The sequence below is a fragment of the Odocoileus virginianus genome, chromosome 20 (genome assembly GCF_023699985.2).
Source record: "Odocoileus virginianus isolate 20LAN1187 ecotype Illinois chromosome 20, Ovbor_1.2, whole genome shotgun sequence".
Classification (NCBI taxonomy): Eukaryota; Metazoa; Chordata; class Mammalia; order Artiodactyla; family Cervidae; genus Odocoileus; species Odocoileus virginianus.
This window is the reverse complement of record NC_069693.1, coordinates 8,265,952-8,293,467: the sequence shown is the minus strand read 5'-3', so window position 1 is coordinate 8,293,467 and position 27,516 is coordinate 8,265,952. Positions and strand designations below refer to the sequence as shown.

At 49.0% G+C, this 27,516-nt stretch overlaps 2 protein-coding genes across 3 annotated transcripts in view; one reads left to right on the top strand and one right to left on the bottom strand.

Moving 5' to 3' along the window:
* Positions 1-1,110: 1,110 nt before the first annotated feature.
* LOC110139878 (insulin growth factor-like family member 1) lies at positions 1,111-27,217 on the bottom strand. Its single transcript, XM_070451578.1, has 4 exons — positions 27,079-27,217; positions 2,321-2,374; positions 1,944-2,208; positions 1,111-1,282 (listed from the first exon to the last, which is right to left on the bottom strand). Exons 1-4 carry the CDS (start codon positions 27,215-27,217, stop codon positions 1,270-1,272), a joined length of 471 nt encoding a protein of 156 aa, XP_070307679.1. The 3' UTR covers positions 1,111-1,269.
* The window catches only part of HIF3A (hypoxia inducible factor 3 subunit alpha), a 32,613-nt gene continuing 32,277 nt past the window's right edge, over positions 27,181-27,516 (top strand). For both annotated transcript variants that reach the window (XM_020898075.2, XM_020898076.2), the window contains exon 1: positions 27,181-27,241. In XM_020898075.2, the coding sequence (XP_020753734.2) occupies positions 27,216-27,241 (26 nt within the window). In that variant the 5' untranslated portion in view covers positions 27,181-27,215. The remainder of the gene's footprint in view (positions 27,242-27,516) is intronic.

The window sequence follows — 27,516 nt, the reverse complement described above, 5'->3', positions numbered from 1 at the left end:
AATATAATATTTAGCTTCTGCTGTACAATGAAGTGGATCAGCTCTATGCGTACATACATCTCCTCTCTCTTGGACCTCCCTTCCATCCCCCCGTCCCACCCCTCTGGGTCATCACAGAGCACAGAGCTGAGGCCCCTGGGCTCTACACCAGGTTCCCACTAGCTATCGACTTTACACATGGTGGAGTCTTCACCACTGGACCACCAGGGAAGGCCCCAGCCACATCTGCACCCAGCCCCCTTCTGGAACGTTCTGGTGAAGAATGACTTGAAAGGGTGTCCAGACCCACCTCCCCACCCTGGAACCAAACTCCTTCCTCTCTCCTTGCACTTACTTCATGGGCCAGTCCCATCCCTTCCTGGACTCTTTTTGAGTTGTGAAAGAAATGGAAATTATTTTTCATATGTGTTACTTTTATACTTACATAAAACAATTTTATATCAGAATTACACAGAATAGAGGATACCTCTTGTCCCTGAATTGGGTGTGTCCCCAGATGGGCCTCCGACAATCATAGCCCTCTCCCCCACTTTCTGTTCTAAGCTCTCATGGAATGCCGGTGTCACTGGGTGTGTGCCTTTAGAGGGGCCTGGGCTGAACTGACCTTTGGTTAAAGGTTCAAACATTCCAGAAGTTTCTAGGCCCTTCTCTGAGCAGAACTGACTCCAGAGGAGGAAAGTCTTACAAATTGACCACTCTGAACTTTCTCTCTGCTCTGCCTTACTAAGTTCAGATATGTCCGTTTCCAGAATCTTGTAAAGCCGCATATTTTGATTTCTTTCTAGGAAATCGTTTTTGGAGACCAGCAAATCCTTCCTTTGTGAGAGTCCCAACACTACAATTTTCGGGCCGGTGCAAAGTCCAGCCCCGGGCTTGGATTTCCAAGAGAGGGGAGACTTTTTTTCCTGCCTCCTGGTGCCCCGCTCAGAAGCGCCCCGCCCCGCGCTGAGCCCAGTGCCCGCCAGGGGGCGCGCCGACCCACCCTCCCTCCTTGGTTAGGGGGTTGGGAAAGACCAGTCCAGACTCGGGCTCCGCGCCGAAGACCCCGTCCCTCCCTTCCTGTGAGTCGCGTCCCCCACCCTGTCGAGATCAGTGCAAGAAAGCGGAGCCTTGTGATTGAAATGGAATTTTTATTCAGGGCAACCAGCAGGTCATGGTAACTTGAAATTTGTTCTTAAGTGGAAAAGTGGGTATATCTTGCCTCCTTTGGAAGTGGAGAAAGGACTCCGTCTGCATCGCGCCGTGATAGAATATGTAAGGTTGTAGAATTCATATTGTGCTCCTGGTGGAGAAAATGCCAAAGGGAATGACGGATCTCATTAAGGGTCCCCAGGGTCAGCCTGGGGATTGATCATCCCTCACAGTATTGGTCTTAGGGGTCATTGTGAGAGGTCAGGGTCCTGGGGACATCCAACAGCAAAGTAACCTCTCACGAATGTCCAGGGTCATAGAAAGGGGACCAGTCCCCCTACTCAGTACAGATTTAGGATGACTGTTACAAAGGAGACAGAATAAGGAGGGAGGGATTGAATCTGAGTGTCTCCTATCCCCCCCCAAACCCACTCCGTGTCCCAGATCTAAGGGGACAACACACCTCTTCAGGCTCATTCAGGGCGCAGCATCCAACCGACCTGTGATCGTCTGTCAGCCAACACTGGAGAGAGAGAGAGGGAGCAAGGGAGAGATGGACGAGGGGAGGGATGGACAGATTACGGGCAAAGGAGTGGAAAAGAAAGACATGAGCCAACCAACAAAGAGGAAGAAATAGATATAAAAACAAAAGGAGAAAGAAGCAACAGGGAAGGGAGAGGTGGATGGAATGGGGACGGGGACAGAAGGACCCAGAAAAGCACTGGGCCGGGGGGAGTTGGATCGTAGAACGGGTCTCCAGACCGCCCCTCTCCTCCACGCCGCCTCCTCCCTTGGAAGGCACAGAACCTCACCTGCTACAGACCCGATCATCCGAGGATGGGGCTGAGTAACAACTGTGACCTTTCACCTTCACCACGAAGGACTCCCGGGGCCTGTTGACCAACCACGGGCAGCACTGCTCGAAGCAGACCCTAAAGGTGCAGTTTCCGCACTTCTGGGTCCTGCCCAGGGGTACCACAGCATCATCATAGCAACAGTCCTGCCGGGGGTCGTAGAACTTGTCTCCACATCTCTCGTGTGACTGGCACAGCAACAGCTGAGGGCCTGTGGGGGACACTGGAGGAAACAGAGATGATGTTGCCCTGGCAGCAGGATGGGCAAGTCCTGGGCTGGGGTCTTCTGGGAGCGGCACCCCACCCCCAAGTGTCCACGTCCCTCCTGGGCTCACCTGGGGCACCGTGTGAGCAGAGAAGCAAAAGGATGCAGACAGCAGCCAAGACAGCTGTGGGAGAAAAAAGGGCTGACGTGTGGCAGATGGGGCAGCCACTGGAGCTCAGCCTGGAGGAGGGAAGGTCCCAGGGGGTGTCTGTCCTGACCGAGGCTCGGGGAAAGGTTAGAGGCGGACCTGTGTTAGGTGTCTGGGGATTATGGGTCTGTGGAAGTTGAGAGGAGGCCGGCAGGACTCAGGGAAATAGGTTTGGGGTTCTGAGAGATGTGGGTGTTCCCCTGGGAGGGAAGAGTTCAGAGCAGGAGGCTCAGCTGGGTCAAGCGCTAAAGGCAGCTGAGCTGACACTGGTGTCGTGTTGCATCCATGACCAATATTAAAATTTAGACGCTGGGATTTGGGGTGGGAGCCTGTCATAATGTATGGCATTGGGCATGAGTTTGGAAATTGATCAGGGACATGGATGGGGCTGCTCTTGATTTTCCCAAGTGGTTCAGGGCTAATAAACAGTCCTGCCAATGCAGGAAGCACGGGTTCGATCCCTGGGTCAGGAAGATCCCCTGGAGAAGAGAATGGCAACCCAATCCTGTATTCTTGCCTGGAGAATCCCATGAACAGAGGAGCCTGGTGGGCTACAGTCCATGGGGTCCCAAAGAGCTGGACATGACTGAGCAACTGAGCAGGCATGCACGCCCTTGGGGATGTGGAAAGGGTTCCGCTATAATGGAGTCACTTGTCTGGCTGGGGGCTAGGGAAGAGGAGTAATGGACTGAGGCGAGGATGGGATCGAGGCTGATTTTGGATTTGGGCTCGAAGAGAGTCGGGATTTGGTCCTTCTTACCCAGGATGCAGCATCGTGGAGTCATGGCTCTGGGTTGGCTGCGGTGGAGTGGAAGGAAGTGTGGCAGATCCCAGCAGGTGGTTTTATACTACACCCCTCCCCCCCCCCACCTGCCCCAGAAAGCAGTTCATGCTGTCATCAGCTCTCCTGTCTTCCTGCCAGGCCTGCAGAGACACGCTGGGCCCCTGGGGCAGCAACAGGTTTCAGATGTGAGTTTGGTCACGTCACTGTCGAACATGATGTCAATCCTTGAGAGCCAGGAGAGGAGACCGATGGGACCCCCTCCTCCCCCCCCCCCCCCCCCCCGCCACCAGAGCCTCCCTCTCACCCCCCACACTGCGGCCTCTTTTGCAAACAAGGATCCTTGGGGTCCTTCCCACTCTCCCAGGATGAATCCACCCACCAGCTTTTCCATCAGATCCTCTAAGTCTTCTACTTTCTGGACTTTTTTTTTTTTTAATAATTTTGTTTATTTATTTTTGGCGATGCTGGGTCTTCGTTGCTGCATGTGGGTTTTTCTCTAGTTGAGGGGAGCAGGGGCTGCTCTCCAGTTGCGGGGTGCAGGCTTCTCATTGCAGTGGCTTCCCTTCTTGCCGAGCACAGGCACTCGGGCTTCAGGAGTTGCTGCAGGTGGACTCAGTAGCTACGGCTCCCGGGCTCTAGAGCACAGTCTCAATAGCTGTGATGCACGGGCTTTGTTGTTCTGCAGCAGGTGGGAACTTCTTGGATCAGGGGTTGAACCCAGGACTTCTGCATTGGCAGGAGGACTCTTTGTCACTGAGCCATCAAGGAAGCCCAACCCTTTTTTTCTTTAAGTCTAGAATAGATGACAGACACATTTAAGAGCCTGGCAATAACAATTCATTGAGAATGAGCTGTGTGGCAAGGCCTGTGTTAGACAGGTTGCTGCGGGTGCAGTGATTACTCAGTAGCATCGTAGAGGGTACAGACCATCCTTAAGACCATGATGACTCAGAGAGGTCAGCTTTGGGTAAAAACTCAGTGGCTATGGGAGCCCAGATTAAGGTGGGAGGTCGTGAGATGCCTTGAGTGTTCAGGGAGGGATTCCTGGAAGAGGGGATATGTGAGCTAATATTTCAAGGATGAGGCTGAACTGTATTTTAGGAAGGCGGAGCCCCAGAGAGAGTGGAAGGCGGACGAGGGAGCTGGAGCGAGTGGGAGGGGGGCAGGGTCAGTCCCTCGTGAGCCTCGAGGACTCAGGACTTTATCCTTAATGCACTGGGCACCGTGTCCATGTCCTGAGCATGAAAGGAGAGTATTCAGATCTGTGTCTATGAATATCCCAGCAGGTCTGCTCTGAGGAGGGTGGACAGGAAGGTTGAGACTAAGTTAGGAGCCCAGGGAAGATCCTGCTACAGCAGAAATACATGTGCAGGGGCCAGAGTCCTAAATGTTTTCTTTTTCCCATTGATGCTCTCCAACTGTGGTGCTGGAAAAGACTCTTGGGAGTCCCTTGGAGAGCAAGGAGATCACACCAGTCAATCCTAAAGGAAATCAACCCTGAATATTTATTGGAGGGACTGATGCTGAGGCTAAAGCTCCAATACTTAGGTTACCTGATGCAAAGAGCCAACTCATTGGAAAAGACCCTGATGCTGGGAAAGATTGAAGGCAGGAGGAGAAGTGGGTAACAGAGGATGAGATGGTTGGATAGCATCACCGAGTCGATGGACATCAGTTTGAGCAAGCTCCAGGAGATGGTGATGGATAGGGAAGCCTGGGGTGCTGCAGTCCTTGGGGTCTTAAAGAGTCGGACACGACTGAGCGACTGAACAACAACAAAAAAAGGTGCAGGGTGCAGCATGCTCCCCTCCCGGCCCACGTCGCCCCTTGGAGTTAGGGGCATTTTGCAGTCGCTGAGTAGTTCCCAACTGTGGGCTGCAACATTTTAGTAGCTTAGACAACCACTCAAGTTGGTCATCAGCTATATCACTTTTTAATTGAAGAAAATATAGATTAGGGAATGAATTAGTGTGTGCTGCAAAGAATCTTCTTTCCAGGTTCTTTTTTTAAAAATTATTGACTTTTATATAATATAAAGGTATATATTATAGCTGCTTTACAATATCATGTTAGTTTCTGCTGTACAGAAAAGTGAATCAGCTGTATGTTTCCATATATCCCCTCTTTTTTGGATTTCTTTCCAATTTAGGTCACCACAGAGTTTCCTGTGCTATACAGTAGGTTCTCATTAGTTGTCTATTTTATACACAGTAGGAATAGTGTATATATGTCAGTCCCAACCTCCCAATTCATCCCGCGCCCCCACTTCCCCCTTGGGCATCCATGCATTGTTCTCTGTCTGTGTCTCTGTTTCTGCTTTGCAAATAAGATCACTTGTACCATTTTTCTAGATTCCACACATACAGGATATTTGTTTCTGTCTTTTGACTTCAATCTGTATGATGATCTTGAGACCAATCCACGTCTCTGCTAATTGCACAGAATCTTATTAATTATTTCACAATTAAATATTGTGTACTGCAGCTCGCCTTCAGGAATGTTGGAACCCATGTAATGATGTAATGTTTGCTTGTTTTCTGGCCGAGTTGCGGGTGTTGGTTAACGAAGTCATGAATGGAGGAGGCTTGAAGCAAGGGTGGATCCTCCTTTGCCGAATGCTAGTTGTCAAGTCATGTTCTGCAGTTTGGAGCAGCACATTGCTCCTGACCTTGATTCCATTCGCTTCCTGGAATCGCTCCAGGAGGACAGTTGCCTCTGTGAGTATCTGGGGTGCTGTAGATGCCTGGATAGCAGCCAGGATGCGGCAGAAGACATGTTTTCTAGGGCAGGGTTAGGGTTCTGTTTCTGAAGAGAGACGAGCCCAGACCTCACTCCTGGGCCGGGAGCTGAGTCACTGAAGAGCAGGAGAGTGAAAGGAGATCAGGACAGAGGTGGGGAGCCTGGGTGCTGCCCGGAGAGCAGCGCCAGCTCTGAGATTTGTAGACACTTGTGTGGGTGCTCAGTTATTTCAGCTGTGTCCCACTCTTCTCGATCACATGGACTGTAGCCCACCAGGCTCCTCTGCCCATGGGGTTCTCCAGGCAAGAACACTGCAGTGAGTTGCCATGCCCTCCTCCCAGGGATCTTCCCAACCCTGGGAATCCACAGCCATTAACTCAACAGCACTGAGACTTTGGGATAAGGTAACCCCGGGTTCACATCTTGCCTCGGCCCCTTCCTGAGGTATCGAAAAGCCCTTGCAAAAACTTCTGTCCCATCCTACCACCAGCCTCCTCAGAGAACCCCATCTACTGTGCCCACCATGAGAACTCACTGTCTGGGATGGCTCTGTCTTCTGCATGTGTGTGTGTGTGCGTGTGTGTGTGTGAGTTGCTTGGTTGTGCCCGATTCTTTGCGACCCCATGGACTATAGCCCTCCAGGCTCCTCTGTCCATGGGATTCTCCAGGCAAGAATACTGGAGTGGGCTGCCATTTCCTCCTCCAGGGGATCTTCCCAACCCAGGGATCAAACCCATGTCTCCTGCATTAGCAAGAAAATTCTTTACCACTGAGACACATGGGAAGTCACCTTCCACATCAGAGCCTAGATCTGTGAGAGGGGATCTGGCCTGTATTGACCGAAGCCATCTCTAGGTGTTGGGACCTGCCTCTACTTATGGCTAGAGAAAGTTCTAGCTGTCTCGGCAACAAGTGTAAGATCCTGACTTCAAACAACTATTTGTTTTATTCTCTCATTCTGTTTCTTGAATCCAAGCAAGATGCTGACCCAAGGTCCCACTGGGGGTTAGTGACTCAGGCTGGACAAGATCCCAGGTCTCCTGAACCCCAGTGCAGGGGCCTCTGGACATCCTTGGCCCAGACCATCTAGGAAGGACAAGCAGCCTCTGCTCATAGATCACCACTCTGGGGAAGACCCAGGTTAACGTTCCCATGTATCCTGGCTGGGGCTGGCAAGCTGGCTCCTAGGTGTGATACCAGGGGTTTGCTGTCAGTTCCTGCTCTCACCAATTCCCTACTGGCTTCCCCATTGCCCCAGGAATAAATAGACTAGGTCTTCCTCCTGGCAGTATCTGGGTGTTATTTCCATCTGGCCTTAGGGAGCCTCTCCCAGGAAACAGGCAGGAATGAGGTAGATTTTCAAGTGTATGGAAGGAATGTCAGGTATGCAGGAGGAGGGGCTGGGGCTCCCCAGAACCACGAGGTTCCTCCCCTGCTGGCTGATGGGGAGGCTGTGCCCTGCTTTGCACAACCCTATCCCTGGGATCACACAAACAGATCCCTGCTCCTTGCAACGTGACTTCAGGTGACCAAAGCATGGTCTGGCTTGACCCAGCCCTGGTTGGATCCTCCAAATGATATAGTCGATTAAGAGCTTATGTGTCTTAGGAGTGGCTGGAGGAAGAGGCTCTAGGCTGTGTCTCCTTGCATTGATCTAGGATCCAGATACTCTCGTTTCTGCTCAGTGGCTTGTTGGCACCTCAGAGCTGTTGCCTAAACTCACGGTTGCTGCTGGGGAAACACCTGGTGACTCCATGACTGTGATGTGCAGGGCTTCAAATACAGCTGGAACCCCAGCTGCCAGGGCTTGTGGGAAAGGCAGACTGATGCTTCCCAGCCTCTGCAGACAAGGAGGCCCTCAGTGAAGAGGGCCAGTGAAGGGCGATGGTGCCAAGTGTCCTTCCTACACATTCCTCATGGTTCCCCATTGCCCTCGGCTTATAATAACTCCGTGTGTGTGTGTGTGTGTGTGTGTGTGTGTGTGTGTGAGTTGCTTAGTTGGGCCCGACTCTTTGTGACCCCATGGACTGTAGCCCGCCAGGCTCCTCTGTCCATGGGGTTCTCCAGGCAAGAATACTGGAGTGGGTTGCCGTGCCCTCCTCCAGAGGATCTTCCCAACCCTGAGAATCCACAGCACTGAGACTTTGGGATAAGGTAACCCTGGGTTCGCATCTTGCCTCGGCCCCTTCTTGAAGTACTGAAAAACCCTTGCAAAAACTTCTGTCCCATCCTACCACCAGCCTCCTCAGAGAACCCCTTCCTACTGTGCCCACCATGAGAACTCACCATCTGGGATGGCTCTGTCTTCTGTGTGCGTGTGTGCTCAGTCATGTCTGACTCTTTGCAACCCCATGGACTGTAACCCTCCAGGTTCCTCTGTCCATGGGATTCTCCAGGCAAGAATACTGGAGTGGGCTGCCATGCCCTCCTCCAGGGGATCTTCCCAACCCAGGGATCAAGCCCCAGTCTCCTGCATTACAGGCAGATCCTTTACCATCAGAGCCGCCAGGGAAACCTTATTACAACCCAGATATCTCCCGTGGCTCAACAGCTATGTCCTCAGTTGTATGCCTCACCACTCTCTTCCCGCCTCTTGTGTGTCCCCAACACCCCCAAGTTCCGTGGTTCATACATGATGGTTTCGGCCAGACCCTCTCCCCACTCTCTTCACGTGCCTTCCATTCACCCCCCAGATTTCAGTTTAAACACCACCCTCCTGAGATGTCCCTCAATTCAGAGGATGAGGTCTGTAACATTATGACATCCTGATAACATCTTGGACATCGTCTCCTGAGCACTTTTCCGTTTTTTGTGGCTTTGTTGTCAAGAAAGACACTTGAGAATCAGGCCTCGTTGTGCCTCAGTGAGAAGGGAATGAGTTTCGTCTGGAACCAAACAGATCAAGGGTTTCAGATTGAGATAAACCACACCAGCGGTAACCCTGCATGAGCAGGTGGGGATCTAAATCACACTGTAAAGTGAAGCTACTCGGGGGGAAGTATCGTTCCAGCAACAGAACTAACGAGAGGTTGGTCAGCACCGGTGTTGTGGACAGTTCCCTGTGTTCCCTGGACTGACAACATCTTCTGCATTGAAATGTTTTTACTTTTCGTTTTTTGGAGAATTAAGTGTATTTATTTTTGGCCATGCTGGGTCTTCACGGCTGCTTGGGCTTTTCTCTAGTTGTGGCGAACTCCTCTAGTTGCAATGCAGGGGCCGCTCATCACGTGGATTCTCTTGTTGCAGAACACAGGCTTTAGGCCTCTTGGGCTTCAGCGGTTGTGGCTCCCGGGCTTTAGAGCACAAGTCCAATAGTTGTGGTGCACGGATTCAGTTGTTCCAAGGCAGGTGGGATCCTCCCAGACTAGGGATCAAACCTGTGTCTCCTGCATTGGCAGGCGGATTCTTTACCACTGAGCCACCAGAGAAGCCCTCGATTTTCAGTTACAATTCTGTATATATTCTGGAGACTACCTTTCAGATCTTTATTAGATTTGTGATTTGCAAATATTTTCTCCTATTCTGTGAGTTGCATTTTCACTTTCTCGACAGTATCCTTTGATACACAGAACTTTAAACTTTTTAAAAAGCCCAGTATAGCCTGTATTTTTTTTTTCCTTTGCCTGTTTGCTTTTGGTGTCATGTCTAAGAAACGATTTTCAAATCCAAGGCCATGAACATTTACTCTGTTGTTTCTTCTAAGATTTTTCTAGTTTTAACTCTTCCATTTAGGGTTTTTTAAAAGGTGATTTAAATTTTATTATTTTGCTTGTGCTGGGCTTCATTGCTGCGTGGGCTTTTTCTCTAGTTGTGGCGAGTCGGGGCTACTCTTCTTTGCAGCATGTGGGTGTCTCATTGCAGCGGCTTCTCTTGTGGAGCACAGGCTGTAGGCCCACGGGCTTCGGTAGATGCAGTGTGCGGGCTCTAGGGTGTTTGAGCTTCAGTAGTTTTGATTCCTGGGCTCAGTAGTTGTGGCTCATGGGCTCTAGAGCGCAGGTTCAGTAGCTGTGGCAAACAGGCTTAATTGTCCCATGGTATGTGGGATCTTCCCAGACCAGGGATCGAACTGTGTCCTCTGCATTGACAGGCAGATTCTTATTCACTGGGCCACCAGGAAAGCTTTTTAAAGTTTTTAAAGTGAAGACAAAATCATGGAAGATAGGAGAGTGTGCACGGCAGAGAATCTTCACAAATACTTGGTAATCACGTAGTTTTGGACTGTGTGTAACTCACATAATGATGCAGTATCTATTTTTCCCAGTGAGTCACATAGATTAATAAACACACAAGAGATTGGAAAGACTCTGGGCACAGGCTTGCCTGCTGCTTTCCAAAGATCCGGTGACTTGCTGTCCCATTGTGTCTTTCAAAAAAACGGGCTCAGCTCTCACGTCGTCCAGCCCAGGTGTTTGGCACCCAGTCCAGTAGGCTTGGCACCCAGCGTGGTGTTTCTACCAAAAAGAGGGTGGAGGTTGGTGTGGACATGGGCCAGTTCCCAAGAGAAGCCAATTGCCCAGGGCGGGCTTGGAGTTGGCATCTCTCGGGAGTGAGGAGCCAGTCCTGCCCCCATCCGGAGTTCAGAGCCTGGCCTCTCCGGGTGGCTGAGTCAGTTCCTGGGTGGACAAGTGGGAAGAGATTAGGGCAGTGGGAGTGGTTCTGAGAGCTATACTCAGGGAGGCTGTGGGGGGCCCGACCAGGGCGCCATAGACACAGAGGATACCAGCCCCCAAAGTGATGAGGCTTTGGAGTCAGAGAGCCCTGGGTTTGAACTTCTACAAATAGGCCATTTATAGGCAACACCTTGCATGAGAAGTCTCAGTTTCTCATGTTGGACTCTGACAGTTTTTTAAAAAAATAATAATTTTATTTATTTATTGGCGGGGCTGGGTTCTTCGTTGCTGCGTGGGCTCCTCTCTAGCTGAGGCGAGCGGGGGTTACTCTCTAGTTTCAGCGCTCAGGCTTCTCATTGCGGTGTCTTCTCTCGTTTCGGAGCCCAGGCTCTAACCTGGGAGGGCTTCTGTAGTTGTGGTCCCCTCGCTCCAGAGCACTGGCTCAATAATTGCGGCACCTGGGCTTAATTGCTCTATGGCCTGCGGCATCTTCGTGACCCAGGGATCCAACTTGCGTCTCCTGCATTGGCAGGCAGATTCTTTACTGCTGAGTCACCAGGGAAGTCCAAGCAGCTTTTTATTTTTATTTTATTTTGTTGAAGTATGGTTGATTTACAATGTTGTGTTCATTTCTGCTGTACAGCCAAGTGATTCATTGTACATATACATACATTCTTTTTCATATTTTTTTTATTATGATTTATCGCAGGATATTGGATATAGTTCCCTGTGCCATATGGCAGGACCTTGTTGCTTATCCATCCCGTATACGCAAATTTGCATCTGGTAACCCCAAACTCCCAAGTCTGTTCTCTATGTTTGTGTGACTCTGATAGCTTTTGAGCTTCACCTCACTCACCTCCAAGGCATTTCTGGGGAGACCATGCTCTCCTTCCCTTCGGGTCAGAAGGAAAGTCACACCCTCAACCCCAGTCCACATTCAAGAACCTCACTCTGGAGCTTCCCTGGTGGTTCAGTGGTAAAGAATCCTCCTGCTAATGCAGTAGACACAGGTTCCATCTCTGATCCGGGAAGGTTCCACATGCCTGGGAGCAACTAAGTCCATGGGCCATAACTATTGAGACTCTGCTATGGGGTGCAGCGAGTCGCAACTACTGAACCTACATGCGCTAGAGCTCATGCTCTGCAACAAGAGAAACGCTGGCGCAGGAACAGAGACCCAACACCACCAGAAATAAATAAAAATAAAAAAAACAAACCTCACTCTGACCCCAGGCCCTGGACCCAAGAACGAAATCAAAGTCACCGTTCATATTTGCTTCACATGGCACTGAACCCCCTTGGGGGAGGCCTGTTGCTGTTGTCTAGGGGAAACATAAGCAATATTTTACATACAGCGGTGCCTGAGTGTTGTTCGGTCATCCAGGACCATTCTTGGACAGTCATCGGCCCAGGGGGCAGCAGAAGCAACTGAAAGCCCACATCAGCAGTCCCCAAACACAGCGACTTCCCTGGTGGTCCAGTGGTTAAGAATTCACCTGCCAATGCAGGGGACACAGGTTTGATCTCTGGGCTGGAATCTAAGATCCCACGTGCCCCAAGGCAGCTGAGCCCGGGCGCCACATCTGCTGAGCCTGCAAGCCCTAGAGCCCGTGCTCCACAAGAGAAGCCACTGCAATGAGAAGTTCACGCACTGAAACTGCAGAGTAGCCCCCACTCACTGCAACTAGAGGAAAGTCTAGGCAGCAACGAAGACCCAGCACAATCAAAAATAAAATGAATTAAATTTTAAAAAAATAGCAACAGTCCCCAAACAAGTTGCCTGTCATCTGGGGATGAGTCTGGGATCTCCACTGGACCTGGAGCTCCATGAAGACAGGGACCACGGCTGCCTCATCACCACCATGGTCTTAGGTGCTCCCACTGGCAAAGGATGCTCAGAAAACCATGGGAAACAAGAGATGCTGGAAGCCTCATTGGTTGTAATCTCTCACCTCAGTTCCCTGGAACAGTTCACCTCAGACCCTGGCATGAGGCCCCACTGCAGGTCAGAGACACAGTCCTGACTGGTCCCAGACACCCTAAATCCCAACCAGGGAAACTCCATCAGGCTCAAGCCCAGCCCCTGAGAAAGTGCAAGGAGGCCCTGCATTCAGGGACTCCTGAACAAACACCAGCAATGCTTCTGGAATGTACCGCTCATCTGCGGAGTCAGGGACTTCCCCTCAGCACCAGGGTGTAAAAAGACTGAACTTCCTCCTGGGTTGTAGGAAGTTTTATCGCCATCTGGTCTCAGGGATCCCCTACTAGGGAGCAGGTAGGAACTTGGTGGAACTTCATATTTTCTGAAGCAATGTCAGGTATGCAGCATGCCCGTTAGGAGGCAAGACAGGGACTCCCCAGGGCCAGAGGGCCCCAACCTCTGATGTCTTATCGTGCTATTTATTCTCCCTGCAGACGTCAATGTCACAGGCTGGTCCCTGCTCCCTGTAACACAGGCGACCACTTGCCACACCTGATGGTCAGGCCACATCCCTTCCTGCTTCAGATATTGTGAATCAGCAGAAGCAGCAGTCACAACAACAGAAAAAAAAGCTACTCAAATGACAAATGACAACAAATAGAAGGACTTTTACAGCGAATGGGATCTGATCCATCTCTGGCAGGGCTGCAAGTGTTGAATCCATGTCAGAAGCCCTAGAGATGACCTGTAACAACACCTCTGAACTAGAAACTTTAAATTTTTTAAAATTTAATTTTAAAACTTTAATTAAAAAATGTTAATTGAAGTGTCATTGATTTAGGATGTGGTGTTAGTTTCAGGTGTAATTAGTTCATTTCAAAGTGAACAGGGAACTCTATTTCCCAAGGAAGAGATTGGGGCAGGGACTTCCCTGGTGAGGCATAGGTAAAGAATCCACCTGCCAATGTAGGATGGAGAAGGAAATGGCAACCCACTCCAGTGTTCTTGCCTGGAGAATCCCGTGGACAGAGGAGCCTGGTGGGCTGCTCTCCATGGGGTCGCAAACAGTTGGACATGACTGAAGCGACTTCGCATGCACGCATACATTGGAGAAGGTAATGGCAACTCACTCCAGTGTTCTTGCCTGGAGAATCCCAGGGATGGAGGAGCCTGGTGGGCTGCTGTCTATGGGGTCGCACAGAGTTGGGCATGACCCAGCACAGCCAAAAATAAATAAATAAAATTATTTTTTTTTAAAAAGAATCCGCTTTGCAAGGTAGGGAATCAGGTTTGATCCCTGGTTGGGGAATTAAGATCCCACATATTTGGGAGCAGCTAAGCCTGAGCGCCACAACTCCCGAGCCCACAGGCCACAGCTAGAGAGTCTGTCTCTGCTGCAATGGAAGATCTCATGGGGCACAACGAAGATCCTGTGTACTGCAACCGAGACCTGATGGACCCAAGTAAGTAGATCAAAAAAAATTGGGGACATTTTTGGGTAGGATGTAAAACCAATTCACTTGGGCATAAACAGTATTATGTTTTACGTGAATAAGAATAGACTAGAATACCAGAGAAAGTGCTCTGAGCAGAATCCTCAGCTATGTTGTTTCACGCTCTTTTCTCTGTGACTGTATATGAGCCGCATAATGATGTAGTATCTATTTCCCTCGGTGAGTCACTAAACCCAGTGGTTAGTACACTTGGGAATAGAGAAGGTTTGGGGGAATCACCTTCTCTTTTCCTGAGAAACCCTAACTTAACCTGCCCCATCACGTCGTGTTCCCGTGAAGGGGTTCCTCTCTGGTCCTCAGTGTTACCAGGAGTGTCCTGGAGGAATGCAAACCTGGTCAGCGCGATCAGGAAGGGACGTGAGGCCAGACCCGGATCCCGGCCGGGGTGAGGGAGAGGGGCACGGTGCGGAGGCCAGCGCGGGGAGTAGCATCACCGAAGAGGGAGGAGCACAGCCCCCCACCCCCCGGCCTGGAGCCTAGTGTCTCAGGGCCGCTGAGTTAGGCCCTGCGGTGGGACAGAGGAGGGGTCCCCGACACCGCAGGGGAGACTCAGAGGCTTGCTGTTGGGAGGACAGCAGGGGGCCAGGCCAGGGCTCGATGGACTCTGAGAGCCCTGACTCGACAGCCATGAGGCTTTGGGCTGGCATCCTGCTTCTGTTCCTTCTCAAGTGTCATTAAAAACCATTACACGTGGTGCTATCCAGTGCCACCGCCAGCTCCTTCAGAGACCCCCCCACTCCGCTTCTGCCTGATCTCAGCTGGCCTCAGCCTGCAGCGGCTTGAGGCAGGATTTCAGTTCCCTGCCAGAGACTGGAGTCATTTCAGTTCAGTTCAGTCGCTCAGTCGTGTCCGACTCTTTGCGACCCCATGGACTGCAGCACGCCAGGCCTCCCTGTCCACCACCAACTCCCGGAGTTTACTCAGGCCGCCGCAACGAGAGCACCAAATCCTAACCACTAGCCCACCAGGGACCAGGGGTCAGTGACAAGGCCCAGGCCCATCAGCTTTCTAGAAATAAATTTCCACATAGAGAGGGAAAGAGATGTGATGCAAGGCGAGTGTTTACTGAGAGGAGTAAAAGTGTGTGTGGATAGACACGTGGGAGGGCTCACCGAAAGTTACACCCTCAGGGTGGTTTGAATCACTTTTCTGGCGCATTTCTCCCGGGTCTCCTTTGTCCAGTCATCTTGCTCCCATGTGTTCACGTGCATCTCTTAGCCAACATGGAATCTAGTGAAAATGGCTATGGGTGGGAGGACATCACTTACTAATCGGTGACACCTATTGGCATTTCTGTGCATGTCATTGACTTTGAGGATGAGGAGCATGTGGTTTTTTGTCTCCTATCTGGGCAGGGCCCGGCTCCTCTCTTGCTCCTGCTGCTCTGGGGTTTCTCTTCACAGGGAACCATTCCAGCTGTTCACCCTGGGGCCCATCTGTCTCCTGCCTCTTGCCCTCCTGGGTCCTGTCTGTGTGCGGATGGCTCTGACTTCTGCTCCTGAGCCCAGCTCTGTGAGGATGCTGAGCAGAAGCTATCTCAGCTGTTGGGACTCTGTCTCTACTGTGTGTAAAAGATGCTGGGTTTCTGGATGGTAAGTATGAAATCAATTGGCCATTTATTGAATTCTCTCAACCTGATCCCTGGATTCAAGCAAGACACTAGGCTGAGGTCCCATGCTGGTCGGTGATACAGGCTGGAATAACCCCCAGGCCCCCTAAATCCCTCCAAGAGCCTCCAACCCCGCTGGCCCAGCCCATCTGGGAAAGGCAGGCCAGCCCTCGTCACAGACACCCCTGAATAAGACCCGCCATGTCCTTCCCCCAGCTCCAAGTCCAGGATGGCAGGGCCGGGCTCCTGGATGGGAAAGCCAGGATGAGGCTGTAAGTTCCCGTTTTCACCTGCTTTGTTGCTGGATTTCCCTTTGTCCCAAGAATAAATGGACTAAGTCTTCCTCCTGGCAGCATCTAGTGTTGTTTTTATGTGGCCAGAGAGAACCTCTCCCAGGAAACTTACAGGAGGTGGACTTACAGGAGGGCAGAGTGTCAGGTATGCAGGAGAAGGAGCTGGGGGTAGAAGCATGACCCAGAGAAAGGCACCTGGTTTTTAGGACTTACGGAGGCCTTTGTTTGTGTGTCAATGCACGACCCAGAAATTTTTTTTTGTTTGTTTTGCTGTATAATTTCTATTTTTAAACATTTTTATTGGAGTAGAGTTGATTTACAATGTTGTGTTAATTTCTGATGTACAGCAAAGAGGTTCATATACATATATACTTTTCCATGATGGTTTATTACAGGATATTGAATATATTTCCCTGTGATTTACAGTTGGACTCTGTTGTTTGTCCAGGCTATATATACCAGTTTACATCTGTTCATCACAAACTCCATCCCATCCCTCCCCAGTCCCCTCTCACTCTTAGCAACCACAAGTCAGAGTCTGTTTCTGTTTTGAAGATAGGTTCATTTGTGTTGTATTTTAGATTCCATGTGTAAGTGATATCACACGGTATTTGTGTTTCTCTTTCTGATTTATTTCACTTCGTATGATAATCTCTAGGTGCATCCATGTTACTGCAAGTGGCATTATTTCATTCTATTTTATGGCTGAGTAGCATCCCATTGTATATATGTACCACATCTTTATCCATTCATCCATTGATGGACATTTAGATAGTTTCCATTTCTTGGCTATCACGAATAGTGCTGCTATGAACATAGGGATGCATGTATCTTTTTGAATTGTAGTCTTCTGTGAATATATATGACCAGAAGTGGGATTGCTTGATCACACGGTAGTTCTATTTTTAATTTTCTGAGGAAGCTCCATGTTGTTTTCCATAGTAGCTGCACCAACTTACATTCCCACCAACAGTGTAGAAGGGTTCCCGTATTTTCCACACCCTCTCCAGGATTTATTATTTTTAGACTTTAAATCATGGCCATTCTATAATGAGGTGATACCTCATTATAGTTGCATTTCCCGAGTAATTAGTGACGTCAACCAGTTCATATTTTTACAAGCAGAATGAGTGATTCTGAGGGAGGGATTCCTGTCCTTGAGCGCATGCCCCTCAGGTGCTGTGTGTGCAACTCCCAAACTTCCATGCCATCTATGATTTGGTTTTGAGTCCCTCAGGCTGTGAAGACCGATCGTTTAATGAGAACACACAGAACCTCTCATGTCTCTACAGACCTACTGTCCGCCTCTCACATCACCATACACCCCTGTCAAAACCTTAACCCTGACACCCTGCTTCCTTTACCCCCTGATCGGACATCCCAAAATGCTGTCCCCAGTATCAGATTATTATCTTGTCCTAGATTAGATTTATCAGAAATCCCTCTTCTCCAAGTTGCTGCTGATGCTGCTAAGTCTCTTCAGTCGTGTCCAACTCTGTGCGATCCCATAGACGGCAGCCCACCAGGCTCCTCCATCCCTGGGATTCTCCAGGCAAGAACACTGGAGTGGGTTGCCATTTCCTTCTCCAGGGGATCTTCCCAATGCAGGGATCAAACAAGTGTCTCCTGCACTAGCCAGGGATCCTTCACTACTGTGCCACCAGGGAAACCCCACAGTAGGTCCTGCTAAGTGAGTTCAGAAAGGTGAATGAATGGCTTTCATTCAAATTGGCATAAGGGCAGAGGAATGAAGGTTAACATCTGTACTGACAGCCCGTATGCCTTTGTGGTGTGAAGGACTTGTGTCTGTTATGGGAACAGACAGGATCTATGACAGCACCTGGTACCCCTCTCCATCTGCTAAACTGGATACTACCCAACTCATGAGTATTTGAGTAAAACCAATAAGATCTTTAAAATGAACTCAGTTGAATTTTGTTTCCTAACACTTTTCCCCTCCACAGACAGGAAAGAAAAAGACAAGCCCTCTTCCTGTTACAGGATCAGGGAACCAGGTCAGTATTATGAGAATTGGTCCAAAAAAAACCACACAAGTATTTATTTTGCCTTTCACATAAGACCTGGACCTCAGGACATACAGTTAGTGGAAAAATAATTTTTTTCTTCATAGACGTAATCCAAACAAAAAAAGGTTGGGATAAAGGGCAGGATTACATGATTACTATTTTTGTGACTCATGAATGAATGGATCTAAGCAGTAACCAGAGATGAATGGCTGTGGACATTGTAACTTGAAGGAATGCTATGCGCCACCTGGTGGAAGCACAGAACACGGGCAACAAAGTACCAACGTTATACACAAGTATTCTTCCCTGGTGGGTTTCCCCGCTGGCTCAGCGGTAAACAATCTGCCTGTCAACGCAGAATACACAGGTTCCATCCCCCGGTCAGGAAGATCCCCTGGAGAAGGAAGTGGCAACCCACTCCAGTATTCTTGCCTGGGAAATCCCATGGACAGAGGAGCCTGGTGGGCTACAGCCCATGGGGTCACAAAAGAGCCGGACACAACTTAGCGACTAAACAATACCAGAACAAGAGACATTGACAGGCTCAAATCATTAAAAGTAATCAAAGTTAATTTCATGGGTAGTGATATAAATCAGAATCATGTGTCCCAGGAAAGGATGCAATAAGAAAACTGAATCCCTTCTGATGTGTTCCTACCAGAGATACATATCCTGGAGTGAATGATGAGCAAACATCAGACAACCCCAAATCGAGGGATGTTCTACCAAATAATCGGCCTGTAAGCTTCAGAAGACTGAAGACTGAATTTCCCTGGTGGTCCAGTGGTTAAGAATCTGTCTGCCAATACAGGGACCATGAGTTGGATCCCTGGTCCCGGAAGATCCCACATACCACTGGGCAACTAAGCCGGCGGGCCGCAACTGCTGGGCCTGGGAGCTGAAACTACTAAGCTCACGAGCTGCAGCTACTGAAGCCCGTGTATCCTACAGCACGCGCTCTGCAACAAGAGAAGCCGCAGCAATAAGAAGCACCACAAGGAAGACCAGAGCATCCAAAAAATAAATAAAGTTATAAAAATAAATTGAAAGTGTTAAAATACGTAATCAGTGTGATCTTAACCTGTACATTGCCATTTCACAACCAATCGGACACACACACACACACTTTTTAGGTGTGTATGTTTGAGTGTATATATCATCACATCCACCAGGGGGCGTGTCAGGCTTAGATTAGGGTTTGATTGCTTTTCCAACATTTAGGTAGAGGACTGGTTCTCGTATGATTTGGTCTCAAAACACCTTTATATTCTTAAAAATTATTGAGGAAAGGAGAATCATTTTTATAACATCTCTTTATTTGTTTATTTTAGCCACACTGGGCAGCATGCAGGATTTTAGTTCCCTGGCCAGGGATCGAACAGGTGCCCCCTGCCTTGTGAGCATGGGAATCTTAACCACTGGATTGCCTGGGAAATCTCCAGGATCCTGAGTCTTTGTGTGGGTAACATACAATATGGTGTGATGTTCATCCAGCTCTCTGAAAAAAAAAAAAAAAAAACTATGATATAATGTCTCTGTGGTGTACATCCTCCAAACCAGGCCCATTTCATGCTACCAAAGATTTAACAATTGGCACATATGATCAGAAATTAAACAATTCACTCTCAAGAGCCAGTAAGAACTGGCACCAGACACCACAGGACAGCTCTTCCTATTTACCTTATATTAGTCTAAACTGATCATTCTTAAAAATTCTTATTTATTTATCTGGCTGCACTGGGTCTCAGTTGTGGCAAGTGGGATCTAGTTCCCCAACCAGGGTTTGAACCTGGGCCCCCTGTACTTCACTGGGAGCACGGAGTCCCAGTCACTGGATGACCAGGGAAGCCCCTAGACTGATAATCTTTTAAAGATTTTTTTGATTGGAAAGTAGCAGTGATAAATACACTGCATGCTAATATCAGAGCAATGACATACTCAAATATCACATGGCCTCTGGAAAACTTTACCTTATAGTGGGAAGTAGCATAAGGCCAGGGGACTTCCCTGGTGATCCAGTGGCTAAGACTCCACACTTCCAATACAGGGGACTGGGGTTTGAACTCTGGTCAGGTAACTAGACTCCCACATGCTGCTAAGACCTGGCACACAGCCAAATAAATTTTTAAAAGAGTAGCACCAATAACGTCTTAGTATTCTGGTCCTACAGAGCTCATGAAAGAAGCTCAGAGACTCCCAAGGGTCTGCAGACCATACTTTGGGAATCACTGGCTTAGTGATATAATAATATCAATTGACTGTAATAATAGATACAAAATCTATTCAATCCAGTACCCCCTTTAAAAATAGTAGATTTTTTAAAAATATTGATTTTATTACCAGGAAATGAAATTCATGCACAGACTAACTCATCTGTACCTATAATCTTTAATTAAAAATTATGGTAGGACTTCCCTGGTGGTGCACTGGGTAAGAATCTGCCTGCCAATGTCAGGGACCTAGGTTCAGTCCCTGGTCCAGGAAGATCCCACGTGTCGTGGAGCAATTAAGCCCATGCACCACAACTACAAAGCCCATCCTCTAGAGCCTGAAAGCTGAAACTGCTGAGCTCACATGCTGCAACTACTGAAACCCGTCCACCTAGAACCTGTGCTCCGCAACTAGAGACTAGCCCTTTCTCTCCACAACTAGAGAAAGCCCACCCACAAACAAAGACCCCAGCGCAACCAAACATAAAATTAATTTAAAAATTATGGCAAGATATTATCCACAGTATAGAAAAGAACCAAAAGAAAAATAAGCTCAATAGTCCTTTACTAAACATGTGTGTTTAAGAATGAAGGAGGTGTTTGATTTTTAGAAAGGTGGTTTGTGTACATGATATGTATGAGGTCAGCCCAGCTGGGTTCAGGGTGACTCCTGGAAGCAAACAGATCAATATTCCCACAGTGAAATGTGGGCTGTTTACACCACAGTAGGATAAATATAGATCACCAAAGTAGCCCATGTGGGGTCAGCCTTTGCCATCAAGTACACTCGATGACACTATCTCCTTTTGGGAGCTCTTTGGATCTCCAAATTGTGGATGACTGATGGTGAGTCTGTAATTTATGATAAATAAGAAGTGCTCCATTAGGTCAACATTCTCAGACATTACAGGGCCGGATGTCCCTGCTTTTGATGACTAATAAGTTTAGATTTAAAGTGAATAAGACAAGATCCAGTCAAATGTCTATCTTTCTTGATAGATGACATTTTGATATAAGGGCTAAATGAAAAAATTCATATATCTATTAAGAGAGAAGAAAAAACAGAGTGACTGGCTAATTTGTCTGGCACTCAAATACCCTAAAGACGGGGAATGTCAGTGCTATGATTCTCTAATGTGAGAATCAGTTCAGTCCCTTAGTCGTGTCCGACTCTTTGTGACCCCATGGACTGCAGCACTCCAGGCCTCCCTGTCCATCACCAACTCCTGGAGTTTATTCAAACTCATGTCCATTGAGTCGGTGATGACATCCAACCATCTTATCCTCTGTCGTCCCCTTCTCCTCCTGCCTTCAATCTATCCCAGCATCAGGGTCTTTTCCAATGAGTCAGTTCTTCGCGTCAGGTGGCCAAAGTATTGGAATTTCAGCTTCAGCATCAGTCCTTCCGATGAACACCCAGGACTGATTTCCTTTAGGATGGACTGGTTGGATCTCCTTGCAGTCCAAGGGACTCTCAAGAGTCTCCAACTCCACAGTTCAAAAGCATCAATTCTTTGGGACTCAGCTTTCTTTATAGTCCAACTCTCACATCCATACATGACCACTGGAAAAATCATAGCTTTGACTAGACAGACACTTGTTGACAAAGTAATGTCTCTGCTTTTTAAGATGCTGTTCAGGTTGGTCATAACTTTTCTTCCAAGGAGCAAGTGTCTTTTAATTTCATGGCTGCAATCACCATCTGCAGTGATTTTGGAGCCCCAAAAATAAAAATCCAACTCTCACATATGTACATGACTACTGGGAAAACCATACCTTTGACTATACAAACAATTGTCCACAAAGTGCTGTCTTTGCTTTTTAATATACTGTCTAGGTTTGTCACAGTTTTCCTTCCAAGGAGCAATCATCTTTTAATTTCATGACTGCAGTCATGGTCCACGGTGTTTTTGGAGCCCAAGAAAAGAGAACTTGTCTCCACTTTCCCCCTTCTATTTACAATGAAGGGATGGGACCGAATGCCATGATCTTTGTTTTCAGAATGTTGAGTTTTAAGCCAGCTTTTGCACTCTCTTCTTTCACCCTCATCAAGAGGCTCTTCAGTTCCTCTTTGCTTTCTTCCATTAGAGTGGCATCATCTACATATCTGAGGTTGTTGATATATTAAAATAATGCAAAATTCTTGCTGGCTATAGGTAAAAATGGGAGCCTCTGTAGCCTAAGATGGCCGTTAAGAGATTCTTCTTGCACCCCATTCGAGCAGGAACCCAGGAAACCACTTCTGGTCCAGGCTGCACACTGCATCACAATAATCTGGATTCCCGGGCCACCAAATGTCAGAGGACTTACAGATTTACACACATCTCCTACGATGGCTCCAAGAGCTGAGACTTGCTCACTGAACTTCAAAGGAGGGATGTACCAGGGAGCAGGGGAACTTCGAGAACTGGGGAGGAGTGTCCAGGCCTCCAGAGTCTAAGGAGAGGTTTCACTGCAGGGGGCACCAAAGCCCTGAGCACTCGCGCAAGGGGACTTGGGTCACTGTATCTATCACTCCCATGGCGGGGCGGTTTCCTGCGTTTACACCAACATACACATCAGAGTCTTCACAGAGAACCATGGGATGCAAGAGATTTTTAGATGCGTGTGCTTATAGTCGTGCGTGTGAGTTTCGCGTGTCTTATGGATGACAGGTGCCGTTGTTACAGAACCCAGATAACTACACGCGTCACTTATCTGTGTATGCATCAGCACACATCCACGTGCCAACAGCAACAAGCAGGCTGACATCAAGCTATGCCTAAGGCCAAGACGGGCTTCCCTGGTGGCTCAGCTGTAAAGAATCCGCCTGCCAACGCAAGAGACTCGGTTTCCATCCCAGGGTTGGGGAGATCCCCTGGAGAAGGAAATGGCAACCCACTCCAACATTCTTGCATGGGAAATCTCATGGACTGAGGAGCGTGGCGGGCTGCAGTCCATGGGGTGCCAAAAGAGTCGGAGGACACAACTTAGCGGCTGAACAACAAGGCCAAGACATAGATCTCGATCGTGGAACGTGCCAGCTCGTGCATTTGTCAGAATCCACGTGTTGCTCCTGACTTGTGTGTTAATGGCAGCCTGTTACGTAACACCTATGTGTGTGACATCAAAATGCACATGGACATGTATGCACGTGAACTTGTGGGTAGTGACCGTGCCTGTCTGAGCTATGCCTGTTCACCCTCCAGAATGGACCCCCTTGACTGGCAGGGGAGTGAAGATTTGGAAACAATAGTCTAATCTGCTTCAGGGTTTGTTTGTTTTTTTTTTTTAAACTAAGAGCATTTTACAGAAATGATTCAGTCACGGAGAAATGAAGCAACATGCCCAAGCTCCCACAGCTGGAAGTGATGGAGTCAAAATTTGAACCCACGCAGGCTGGCTCTAGAACCATGGATCATAACCACTGATCAGCAGGAAAATAATGCTGCCCTCATAATGGAGCTGCGCTGATGTTCCAGTAAGAGCAGGGCTTGCACTTGGCATAGAGCCCGTGCATAACACTTAGGACTCGTCCTATTTAATCATTCGTCTGGTTCCAGGTTGGCTTGGCTCGAGTTTGGAGGGATTTTCTGCTCCTGGCAGTGTTCCAGGAATGCCAGCTGACCTTTATAAGCCCATGTTATTAGGAGTCAGAGCCAGGGAAGGGGAGAGCTGAGATAAAATCAAATCACAAGATGGGACGTCCCTGGTGGTCCGGCAGTTAGGACTCCGAGCTCCTAATGCAGGGGGCCCAAGTTTGATCCTTAGTCAGGGAACTAGATCACACCTGCCACAACTAAGACCAGGTGCAGCCAAATAAATAAATATGTTTAAAAATTAAAATAAGAATTAGATCACAAGAGGTGGAGGTTGTAGAGTGGTTAGGAGCTATTCCCCCCAGTCTTCGACAGCAGGGAGAGTGAGTCACATAGAAGTGAACATCAGCAAGTGAAACATCCAAGCAGATGTACAGAAAACAGCAGCCAGGAATGCTGACTTGTCAGACTGGGTATGTTCACGGTTCTGGGGCTTTGTTACTGAGCCCTATTTCCCTGTTGATAAAATAAGCATTTTTTTCTCTAATATCCCAAAGCCTAAGACTCCACCTCCATGGCACTGCTTGTAGGCAGAACTCCAAGGTAATGTTCTGTAAAAAGTGTGGCAGATATTTTCCCCAAATAGCTGCAGTAATGTTTCCAGGTCCACATGTTTTTCCCTGTGGAAGCTTGATCTTTCCCATCAGGATGTGGAGTCTCTTTCCCTCCACTGGGCAGGATTTTGTGATTGCCTTGACGAAAGGAATGAGAAGGAAGTGATGCTGCATGACTCCCAAGGCTAGGTCATAAAGGAGATACAACTTCGGCATGTGTCCTCACTCACTTCCTCTCCACTGGGACTTGGAAGCCATGATGGGAGGAAGCCCAAGCAGCCACATGGAAGGACCACATGTAGATGCTCCAGCCACAGTTCCCAGGTGAGGTTCTAGGTGACAGGCAGCATCAACCACCAAGCAGGTGAGTGAGGAAGCGTCAGATCATTCCAGCTTCCCTTGCCAGGGGCCTGGGTTTGATCCCTGATCAGCAAACTAGGTAGGATCGATCCCATAAGCCATGCAGCTCAGGCAAAAAAAAAAAAAAAAAAAAATTAACTCCTTTTTAAAAAATTAATCAATTTATTTGACTACATCATGTCTTAGTTGCAGCATGTGGGATCTTTGATCTAAGATGTGGCATGCAAGATCTTTTTATTGCAGCATGTGAACTCATTTGCAGCATGTGGGATTTGGTTCCCTGACCAGGGATTGAACTCAGGACCCCTGCTTTGGGAGCACGGAGTCTTAGCCACCAGACTACCAGGGAAGTCCCCCAAACATATCCTTTTAGCAAAAATTAGAAACTATTTCAACAAACACATTTCCTGTATTGCTTTTGCTTCCAGGAACAACCAAGTGAAGTTTAATGTTAACCTAGATCATAGATACCTGGCACATCTGTGTATATAAGTTTTAGTCCTGTTTTAATTTTTGTTTAACATACGCTAGTTTTCCTTGGACACCATAAATCCTCAGATTGGCTATCTGCTGTGAGTTGGATAACCTCTGCTTCCTTGAATAGGACACTGCTTCTCCTGCAGCCCTTTCTAAATTTGGCCTCTTATTCACACGTCTCTCTCCTGAAGTTCAGGACATAGTCTCTCAGTTTATCAAGATTCCTTTGAGGGTAAGCAGCTGACATCAACTCAACTAATCTAAGCACAGAATAAATAAATAAAACAATATTTAATAACAACAGCAACCACCAAAAACCCCATAATGGTTCCATGATTAAAATGGTGTTCAGGTATGGCCAAATCGAGGCACCTAAGTGCTAGTGTCAAGACTATCTTTCACAAACTTTCATTTCTGCTTTCCTCTGCATTGACATTCATCTCATAAAGCCTTTCTCAGCAACAGAGACCCATAAGCTCCAGGCTCACATCTCACCAGCTTGGCAACTCCAGTAGAAAGAACACCTTTCATGATAGTTGCAGCAAATGTCTCTGGGCTGGTTGTCACTAGACTAGTTAGGTCACACACCTTCCCTGAACTAATCACTGTGATCTGAGAAACAGAATAAACTGGCTAGGTCTAGTCCCTGGTGGCTAAGTGGTAGAGAATCCAACTGCCAATGCAGGAGACTGGTTCAATCCCTGGGTCGAGACGATCCCTGAGAGTAGGAAACAGCAACCCTCTTCAGTATTCTTGCCTGGGAATGGTGGGCTACAGTCCATGGGGTTGCAAGAGTCTGACATGACTTAGTTATTAAACCAACCCATCACCAGTCCCTGGAGCTGGTGTTGGTAGGGCTATGGCCAGTCCCGCTCAAATTAAATAGACGGAGGGACTTCCCTGGTCCAATGGCTGAAACTCTGCGCTCCCAATGCATGCGGGCTTGGGTTCGGTCTCTGGTCACGGAACTATATCCTACATGCCGCAACTAAGAGTTCATATGCTGAAACTAAAGATCCCATGTGCTGCAACTATGACCCGGTGCAGCCAAATAAATAAATAAGTAAAAGTATTTTTAAAAAAAAGGATTAAGAGGAAAGAAGTATTTCCCCAAAAGAAAACTGAGTGGGATACTAGGGTGGACAAAACCCACAGATTTCTGCTATAGTGTCCTTTTCTCTGCCCAAAGCTGCATCCAGAATACTGACCTGCGGTGGATCAACACCCACCTTAGACACGTAACACTCCTTGGTGACCTCGCGTCTCTACCTTCTCACTTACTAGAAAGCTACCACTTCTCCGCTCTTCTGAAAAGTGGGTGTGATTGAGTTTTACATATTTACCTGACATAAACTTAATCACTCACCAGTGAGAACCTGAAAAGGGAGTTCGAGAGGCAAGGAGGCGGGGTTGGGGACCTGAGGGGTGCCAGACCGGAGGAGCGGGGACCAGGGGGCGTGGGCGCGAGACGGAGGGATGGGAGGGTGGAGGGAAGGGGCAGGGGACTGAGGGGGACGGCGGGGTACAGAAGGGGAGGGACCGCAGAACTGGGGCGGGTGGGGTCGGGAGTTGGGGGCGGAGAAGCAAAGCGGGGGACTCGGTGGATAAGGAAGACGAGACAGAGTAGGCGGAGCTGGGCGACTCCGGAGGCAGAGCTGGGCCACTGGAGGGGGTGGGATTGGAAGTCGGAGGGGCCCGTCTGGGGGTAGAAAGTGGAGGTAGAAAGTGAGGTGGGAGTTAGAGGGTGGGGGCTGGGGTGTAAGGGACAGAGAGAACTAGGTGGATTCAGAAGAGAGTCGGAAGCTTGGCGGGATAGACTGGGCCAGAAGGCGAGGCCCGTCGACTGTGCATGGGGCGGGTGACACTGCCTAGAAGTCCGCGGCAAGGGGTGTGGCGGGGTGTGTGTGTGTATTCCTCGGGACCCGCCCCCTGCACACACACACTCGCCTGGCGTTCTAAGGCTCGGTCTCTGGTCCCGCCTCTTTCTTGGAAGTGACAGACCGATCAACCAATCAGAGCCGCGGGCAGGGCGCGGGGCAGCCAACCGCGCGGCGGGAGGAGGGGCTGAGGAGGGGGCTCGCGGGGCAGGGGAGGGGGCTAGGGGCCTCGAAGGGCTCCGGAGCTGCGACTGGCGAGTCATGGCGCTGGGACTACAGCGCGCAAGGTACTGGGCTTCGCGGGCAGGAGTGATGAGAACTGGGGGCTCTTCTTCCAGCGACCCCTGAGCCGGGTGGGGAAGGAGCGGGTGCAAGCCTAGGGCGCCCTCGGACGCGCGGTTGCAGGCACATCCCCGCCGCACCCTCCACCCTAGGGGATCGCAGGGGTGGGGGCATTTCCCCAAGCCCAGGCTGCCACGCCCCTCTAGCCAGGAGCGACTCTGGGGTCTTGGTCCCCGATTTCCTGCTGCTCCGGGTTCGCTTCCCCTTCTGATTAGGGGTG